The 9,511-nt window shown below is 34.2% G+C and overlaps 1 protein-coding gene and 1 pseudogene across 1 annotated transcript; both read left to right on the forward strand.

Moving 5' to 3' along the window:
* The first annotated feature begins 215 nt into the window (after positions 1 to 215).
* LOC102598006 (putative pentatricopeptide repeat-containing protein At1g12700, mitochondrial) lies at positions 216 to 3,373 on the forward strand. Its single transcript, XM_015314833.1, has 2 exons — positions 216 to 568; positions 645 to 3,373. Exon 2 carries the CDS (start codon positions 661 to 663, stop codon positions 2,491 to 2,493), a length of 1,833 nt encoding a protein of 610 aa, XP_015170319.1. The 5' UTR covers positions 216 to 568; positions 645 to 660; the 3' UTR covers positions 2,494 to 3,373.
* On the forward strand, positions 2,578 to 3,373 carry LOC102584789 (arabinosyltransferase RRA3-like; annotated as a pseudogene).
* Positions 3,374 to 9,511: the final 6,138 nt, after the last annotated feature.

A 9,511-nucleotide genomic window follows, 5' to 3' on the forward strand; every position in this document is an offset into this window, starting at 1 on the left:
TCACGCGTCTTTCTCCTCTCTTTCCTAAATCTCATATTAGTTCTGAATTTGAAACACATATTGATACACAAACACATATATTATTTGACTATTTATATTATATCAAACAAAATAAAGAATTTTTTAAAAATATGATAAAATTTTACATAGTCAATTTATATATTTCCCTATAACAAATGCAAACTTTGGTAGTCACAATCTCTTTTACTAATTTTCTTGGATGACATACTTATTTCTTGTCGGCAAAAAGTCATTTATGTCAAATTATTAGAGACTTTTAAAGCACACTAATGTAGAATGGCAAAAGTCTGGGCTCTCACATAATTCAGAGTTGGGCCTCTTTCCTCATACAAGCCCACATAAGCTAAGGTATGTCGCTCCTTCTTCTTCTTCTCTCCGATGTTGAGCTCCGAGCTGCAATGGCTTTGAGAAATCGCCAGCTATGGCAGCAAACAAAGATGATTTACAAAGTGACTATAGATTCTTCAGTTCGAAACCGAAAGTAGATTTGAGGAAGCTGAGGCCAATGATTCTGAAAAGGATTGAGGATCGGGCGAAAGATTATCCAGTAAAATCCCTCCTCTGTTCTAGCCCTATTGTCGTCATTTTTGAAGTTCTTTAATTTGAGCTACTTTTAACCTTAGAGAAAACAGAGCAGCCATGCTCTTTCATTCATGGAGAAAACCTAGAGGTAATTTCTTCCCTTTAATCCAACTGTTTGCTGCTATATCGCATGGCCATGTAGCTATATTTCATTCGTGCGCTTCTATTCCTTCTAAATATCCTTCGTTTCGCAAAAAGCCATCGGTTTCTAAGAAGCGTAAAGTTGTAATTTTTAGGGAATTCAGAGATGTGAATAGTTTAAACGATGCTGTTTGTGTTTTTCATCAATTGGTCCGTAAAGAACCAGTTCCTTCTGTTGTAGAGTTCGCAAAATTGTTAAGGGTGATGATTAATATGAAAGAATATTCTGTTGTTGTTTCGTTTTTCGAAGAGATGAGGAAGTTAGGGATTCCCTTTGATGATTATATCTTGACTATTGTGATTAATTCTTTTTGCTTGCTGGGTTGTTCTGAGAATGGGTTTTCGGTATTGGGTGTTTTTTTCAAGAGTGGTGTTCAGTTTAATGTGGTTACTTTCAGTACTCTTATGAGGGGACTTTTTGAACAAAATAAGATTCAGGATGCTATGTGGTTGTTTAGGAAGCTGGTGAAAGAGAAAATTTGTAAGATGGATGAAGTTATGTTTGGTACAGTCATGAATGGGCTTTGTAAACAAGGGCATACTCAAACAGCTCTTAGTTTGTTGAGGATAATGGAGCAAGGGGATGCCAAACCTAACACAGTTGTGTATAGTATTGTTGTAGATGCGCTTTGTAAAGACCAAATGGTAGGTGCTGCTTTCAATCTTTTCAATGAAATGAAGCGAAAAGGGATTACTCCGAATGTACTTACGTATAGTTCACTGGTTGATGGTTTCTGTAAGTTTGATCAGTGGGAAAAAGTTAGGCTTCTTTTGGATGAGATGATGTATCTTAATATTTTCCCGAACGTGCACACGTTTAGCATGTTGGTAGATGCATTTTGTAAAAAAGGGATGGTTGAAGATGCTGTGGAAGTGTTAAAGATAATGGTCCAAAAAGGTGAACATCCCGATGTGGTTACCTTTAACACTATAATGGAAGGGTATTGTTTGCGCGATGAAATAGATGTAGCAAGGAGAGTTTTAGACTCTATGATTGATGTTGGTGTCAAGCCTGACATCTTTAGTTACAATATATTAGTCAATGGATATTGCAAGCAGAAGAAATTAGATGAGGCCATGCATTTATATTGTGAAATCTCGCAAAAGGGGTTGAAACCTGACATTGTTACATATTCTACTATCTTGCAAGGCCTTTTTGAAGTTGGTAGAGTTGAGTGTTCTGAAAATTTCTTTACTGAGATGCAAAATGCAGGCCATAGTCCTGACATTTACACTTGTGGCATTATGCTTCATGGTTATTTAAAAAATGGACATGTAGAAAAAGCAATGTCCCTCTTTCACAGGTGGGAAAAACAAAAAGAAGATACTTATATTTTGATCTACAATACAGGCAATGATGGATTTTTTAAAATTCAAAAGCTTGATAGAGCTCGTTCTATTTTTGATAAGCTTTATTCCGTAGGGTTGCATCCTGATGTTATAAGATACAATGTAACAGTAAATGGACTTTGTATTGAAGGTTTAGTAGATGAAGCCAAAGAGTTGCTAAGAAAAATGGAGGACAATGGGTGCTTGCTGGACAATGCCACTTCCAATCTTATTGTGCATGGATTTCTCAAGAGTAATAAAACTAATGAAGCAATGACCCTTTTGAAGGAAATCATCCAGAGAGGTTTTCCAGCTGATAAAGTCACTATGTCATTGCTAATAGAACTACTCTTGTTAATAGGGGAAGGTCCTTTTTTGCTTAATATGATACCACAACTTCATCTAAGAAATGAGAAATGAAGCTCTTTTTCCTCTCACTATGTAACTACTTGAGAGCTTGACTACAATTGGGAAAACCAAATGATGATAGCACTCGAAGTTTAGTTAGCTTCCAATAATGGTTGACTCGCCCAACTGTGAATTCATGGAGCGGGTAAACATGATGAAATCTGAAAATAGGAAGTTGTCTAAGAAGAATGCAGAGTTGCAAAAGCAGGTGAGAGAGCTAAATCAAAAGCTTCAGGCGGCTCAGCAGGGAAATGGTCGGCAACTGGTGGTGTCGAATCAACCTCAGTAAGCTGGGCCTTGTGGAACTGTCAAAAGTTTGAGAACTAACCCTCCTGTTATGCCTGATGAGTCAGTGAACCCAAGATTAGCAAAGCTCTTGGCAGAGATTGCAGTTGGCAAAGAGGTCATAGTTGCATTTGCTAATTCAAATGTGAAATCCATGTTGGAGGTTTGGTTCAACAGTATTAAAAAAATCGGTATTCCCAATTATCTAGTCGTGTCTTTAGATGACGCTATAGTGGAGTTCTACAAGGAAAATGACGTCCCAGTTTATAAAAGGGACCCTGATGAGAATGTTGATTTTATTGGAAAAAGTGGAGGCAACCACGCTGTGAAGTTCCGAATTTTGAGGGAGTTTTTGCAGCTTGGTTACGGTGTCCTCCTGTCTGATGTCGATATTGTGTATTTGCAAAATCCTTTTGATCATTTATATCGCGATTCAGATGTTGAATCAATGTCAGATGACAGCTTATGGTTATAATGATGTTTTTGATGAACCATCAATGTGTAATAGCAACCTCTTTTCTTGAGAAGTCAATGTGTAATACCAACTACATTCAGAAAGTGTATCTCTTTCACCACAGTAGTAGTTTTATTCGAAAATTTTGCAGTATTTGTTCCTTTCTTATTTAGTTTAGTGGCTTGCTCATATTATATATTCTTTGGTTCATCTTGTCTCTTGAGTGGCTGGCTACTGGAAGCACAGAGCAGCAAGGGCATTGAAGTAATGACTCTGTTTGCAAAAAGACCTTACAAGCCTATTTAGTTATCGTCCTCATTTAAAGCCATATAGCTATTAGTATTTGATGATATTATGATGCCTATAGACATTTTAGATGACTATTATTTAGTTTAGGTATTTAGGCATCTTGACTTCTTTTAGCACTAGAGTTTGTGAAGCAGCTTCAACCCTGTGTTGTTGTATCCTATGACAAACTGGTATTGTCCCTTATTAAAATTTCTTTGTTGAATGAGTGCTTAGATCTAAGTGTAAACCTGCAAAATTGAACAACTCAATAGATTTTAGTTATATAAAAGATTAGGTGGAAGGTGTACCCTTCAATCAAGAATAAGAAACTTGATATTAAGCTCAACAGAGTCAAATGGCTCAAACCACCTAGAAATTTTATTAAGCTCAACAGTGATGGAAGTTGCATTCAAGGAAGCTGTGGTGGAGGAGGGCTAATCAGAGACAACCAAGGCAACATGATGTTTGCTACTCTTTAGGTCTAGGCCAAGGTACTAGCAACATGGCTGAAGCCCGAGCACTACTATATGGTCTTAAATGGTGTGTTAGTAGAGGTTATGATAGGGTTTGGGGAGAAACAGATTCTCTACTCTTAGTTAAATGCATAAATGGAGAATGGAGAACGCCTTGGAGATTGGACAAATTGATTCAAGAAGCACAACAAATAGTTGAATCTCATGGATTTATCATCAGTCATTGCTTCAGGGAAGCCAACAAACCTGCTGATATATTAGCATCCAGGAGTTATAGTGTTGATGCAATACATGAGTTCAACTCTTTCTCTGATCTCCCGAGGGAAGTTAGGGGATTAATTAACACATATAGATGGGAGCTCCCTTCCTTCAGAATGCAACAGGTTAAACCTTCTAATTTTATTTACGAACCCCCCTGAATCCTCTTTGTCAAGGAGTCAAGTTAGTAGAGCAATAGCTAACTTAGACTCCCCCCCCCCCTCCCCCCCTTTTTGGTGTTAACTTGTAGAGTTTATCTAACTCTAGTTCTACCCCAAGATCTTGTATTAAGTTTAGTATATCAAGCTTCAAAATGTAACTTTTTCATATCAATGATCATTGGAGGCAGTTTATATTAAAAAAAAAAAAAACACATGACAATATAGTTGAACTCCAACAATCCTTTGTCACAATCTACATATAATTAATATTGTTATTCTAATAATATATCTTTTTGTCATACTTTCCCTATTAAAAAAAAATGAAATATTAGAAAGACCCTAATAAGAAAAGACAATAATCTAAAATATTCACTACTATATACATGCAAAATATATGAACTACAAATTTATAAGTAATACATACTATTTATATACAATTACAAGAAATCTGGACAAATGGACATTATCCAACTGCTTGAGCTTTCTCCCTGTTATGTATCTTGCAAATTAATGAATTACATATATAGTGAAGGAAGAAGTTGAGGGGTCACATTAGTACATGACAGGACATTAAGAGAAACTGATAATGTTTATTTAAATTTTAAAGGATGTTATCTATTATTTATTGTTTTATAATATTTTGATTTATTGTAGGGCTAAAATGGTAATTCAACTTTGTACTTTGAACCTTCCCACTTTTAATATAACTAGGGGGGAAATGGATAGTATTAAGTTTGATTGTATTAGTAATACTGAGATTAGGTATGCTAATATTAGTTATGCTTATATTTTTTTATGCATTATTTGGTCTGGTGTATTGAAAATCATATGCATTGCATAATTTCTATTAAAAAAAATTGTTTACAAAAAATACTCTTCACAAATACCGTGAAAAGAATGTAAAAATAGTTTTGAAGGAAAATTATCTCTTTAACTATGCTAATGAATGCATGCATTACAAAACCATCAATTGCTAATGGTACCATGATTTGTCATATAATGGTTATATAAAATACCAAATAGAATGTATGACTAATTATTGCATTAATTGAAAATCTGAACAAATAAGATATCTATAATAAATAAAGGTAATGCATGTATTATTTTTTCTGTCGGAAAACTTCTTGGTATAACTAAATCTTCTTGTTTTTTGTCTTCTAGCTAGTTTCCATGTGTATTTCCAATTTTCCCTAATTTTTTACTCCTAATTATACTAATTGGAAACAAATTGAGTGAACAAATTAACAAACAATTATGATTATTATTAAATCATTATTTATCTTTAATTAATTACCTATTGTGTCCATAAAATCCAAACTGTTGACAAATATTAGATCATATTAATTATTAAATCACTTTTGTGTGTACCAATAGTTTGTCCAATATTTCTTGTCTCATACAAAATGACAAAAACTACTATATGGTACATATTCAAACAATAATGGTTCACAAGATTACTATTAAAACTTGTCCCAATTTTTCATGATGGGCAGCACACACACACATATATATATGATGATATGATGATTAATGCCAAAGCCTGAAAATATTTGAAGTACCTCTTTGCTTCAACATCAATATATCAAATTCAAGCAGGTTGCTTACCATACATCCCTACACATACTTTCACCATACAAACCTTATGATATCTTCTTTAAAAAATAAACTCTTCAACAAAAAAAACATATCTAATTAATTACTAGTAAAATTGATTGACAAAACAGCGTAAGATTACGCTAAACAGGTCTCCAATGAACTAGAAATCAAATAGGGAACTTTATAGTAACAAAAGAAATCATTAAGGACAAGAAACTACCGGAACAATACTACTACAACTACAAGTATGGGTGGATAGCAAGATAGCGCACTACTACCTACTAATCTTCTGGTCTCCTTGTCGTCCACTACCTCATGTCTAAAGGTCATGTCCTCGTTAAGCTGAAACCGTGTCTAAACACTCAAAAAGCTACATAATGTTCAATGCATCTCATACATAATTAGTTATACCAAATTATTTCATTCAGAAGCAGACAAATTATGTACTCAAAAAGCTACATAATGTTCAATGCATCTCATACATAATTAGCTATACCAAATTATTTCATTCAGAAGCATACAAATTATGTATGCCTGCCCATGAGGACCCATGACATCTCCAAAACCCAACTTATAAAGACAAGCTTGCAATCAGTTACATTTTGACCAAAAATAAGAGCAGATAATGTTGTTATTAATGCTAATAAATACATAATAAATTATTTTGACCAAAATTAATTGCAAATATCATTCTTATTATTTTTGAGATAGTAATAATATATTATTCAACAGATTCTTCAATTAAATTCTTTAATGAAATGAAGCGAAAAGGGATAATAAATTTGGCAACCTCTACTAGAATGGCCAATGTGATTAGTGGATAATTAAACAGAAATATGCTTAAATCCTGTTGGACATGATTATTGATTATGCCTTTTTGTTTAATCATTTTTTCAATGAAAGAGCATGGCTGCTCTGTTTTCTCCTTAATTATTTTTTTATATTATAATTATGGTATTACTTTGAGAGTTTCTTGTTATTTTATTTCTGTGATTATTCTATATTTCTTGCATTGAGATTATTTGTAACGACCTGATTCCGTCGTTATAAAAAAATCAATGGGTAAAAAATTGGACCAGAAAAACTTTTGAGTAGTGAGTTGGAAATTCCTAGCCTAGTCCAGATTTGGACGAAATCTGAGTCATGTGAGGTCTAGGGAAATCTGGTAATGAATGAGAGATCTAATTATGATTTTGATAACATGAGTGGATAGCTGAGACGTTAAGAAAACCGTACGACTTTACCGAATCAAATTCGGGCGAGTAGAACTCCCGAAACTGATCTTAGCGTGAGCGGGGAGTTTTTGAATGTCATGGGTTGAAGGTGTGTTGTGAAATGGGGGTTTGAAACTCTAATTCCGACGTTCTGTCTCCGCGCAAGCCGCCAGGGGCGGGGCCACTGTGGTGGGATGGGGTCTGCCGTAGCGACCCAGACGCGACTTACATCGGGATTAAAACCCAAAAACGTTATTTTTCTGCAAGGTTCGTTCTTGAGAGCTAAGAGACGACCCAAGACTTTTTCTTAAAGGTTTTCCACCTCTTCTAGCACTAAAGGTAAGGATTTTACTCCCCTAATCCGTCTTTCGATCCGTAGAACTTAGATTCTTGGGTAATTATTATTGAGGGAAGGTTTTGATATGAAGTTAATGGTGGAAAAGCCCTAAATTGGGTATTGGGATCTTGAGTTTGGCCTAGGATTGATAATGTTGATTGTAATTCGGGTAAGTAGGCCTCAATTATTGATCCTTATATTTAATTGTTATTTTTAGACCACGAACAAGCGGAAAGAATTCGAAAAGGGAAGAATCAAGTGTCTTAGGAGGATTCAAGCTAGATTTCGAGGTAGGTGATGGTTTTGATTTCCTATTTGTGTTTTGTATGTCGATTGATTGCTATATTGTATGCATGCATGTATTCGAAGAATGAAAATGTCGAAACGATCCTAATGAATTGACTATGAACAATGTATGCCATGAACTTGTGTACTTGACTATATGATTTAAGTATTGTACATTATGGATGTGATTGTGGTTGTGTTGATTGGATCGGGTGTCACGTTCCGACACACTAATTGGGATCGGGTGTCACATTCCGGCACACTAACAGTTTGGGTATGAGTTTCATGAGAAGACCATTGTATTGTTATATCTATTGCTATTGAGAATGTGGAATAGTACATTGTTCCTGAAATGATAACTAATTGTAACCGGTATATGTGTGCTTATTATATTGTGATTGTCTTTGTATATTGTGCTTATGGGAGTAGCCACGTGATCCTACCAGTACATTGTGGTTGTGTACCAATACCACACTTGCTCTTTCTTTGTTTAGTACAAGACATCTTCAAGTGGCTACTGACTGACCTCATTTAGGAGATCACTGATTGAGACCGAATTCATGGGTGAGCCAGTTCTTCCAGGCTGCCATGTGTTCTCACTCTTTTTAGTGCATTTCTGTTCGGACTTAGACTAGTACTTTTGATATTCACTTGTTTAGTTTCGGGGTTGTACCCCTTGTTCTTAGACTTGTCGTTAGTAGAGTTTGGGTACATTGACTTTCAGGCTCTAAGCATTGTTTTTCGCAAATGTTTTGATTATTGTTTTGTCAAACTTTCGGAGTTTAGGAGAACTCCAGTTTATTTCTGCATTGAAACCTGCTTTTGTATTTTTAAATGTCTAGCTTTGGGGTTAGTTGGTTAGTAGTAATGGTTCGGCCGCTGGAGGATTAGTGTGGATGCCAATCACGATGATTTGAATCGTAACATTATTGTAATTAATATTCTTTTGGTATAGTAATTGTTTCCTTTATTAGAATACGTTGTTAGGCTTTCCTTAGCCTTTTATCTTTAACTTCTTGTTTTCCTTTTTAGAACTATTTAATAATATTTTTGCTTGAGCTAATGATCTATCAGAAACAATCACTTCATTCCACAAGGTAATGGTTATAAAATCGGTGTAAACATTAATTTCTCTAAATCCTGCATAGTTATATGATTATACAAAGTCTACCTGTCTCTATAGTCACAGGACAATTTATTTCCACAAGTCGTAAAGTGCATAAATTCTCAACCAACAATTAGACTTTGTGAGAATTAATTAAATTAAAGAAAACAGAGTCGCATTATTAAGTGTATTGATTATATGTGTAGTGCGGTCCCTATTCTATCTAAGTAATAATAATAATAATAATAAAATGATAAGATTGCTTCTTTTTTTCACATCAATACGCACTATATTAAAAATAATCTTTAGCGATAATTAATTAACAATAATAGCTTAAGTATGTAATGACCCGGACCTAAAAAGATCATTTTGATAATTTTAAATGGTCATTTAACTATAGTTAATTAATTTGTGGATAATTTTTTATTTTTTTTATAATAATGGGCCAAGTTTGAAATATTAAAATAGGTTACAATCATTAGTTTCCTATTGTTGATTATAGTATTAAATTCAATTGTCATATGAAATTAATTAGAGTAGGTATTGATTTCCTTCATTGATCGATAATTGTTAT

Source organism: Solanum tuberosum, unplaced genomic scaffold, assembly GCF_000226075.1.
Source record: "Solanum tuberosum cultivar DM 1-3 516 R44 unplaced genomic scaffold, SolTub_3.0 scf00322, whole genome shotgun sequence".
Lineage (NCBI taxonomy): Eukaryota > Viridiplantae > Streptophyta > Magnoliopsida > Solanales > Solanaceae > Solanum > Solanum tuberosum.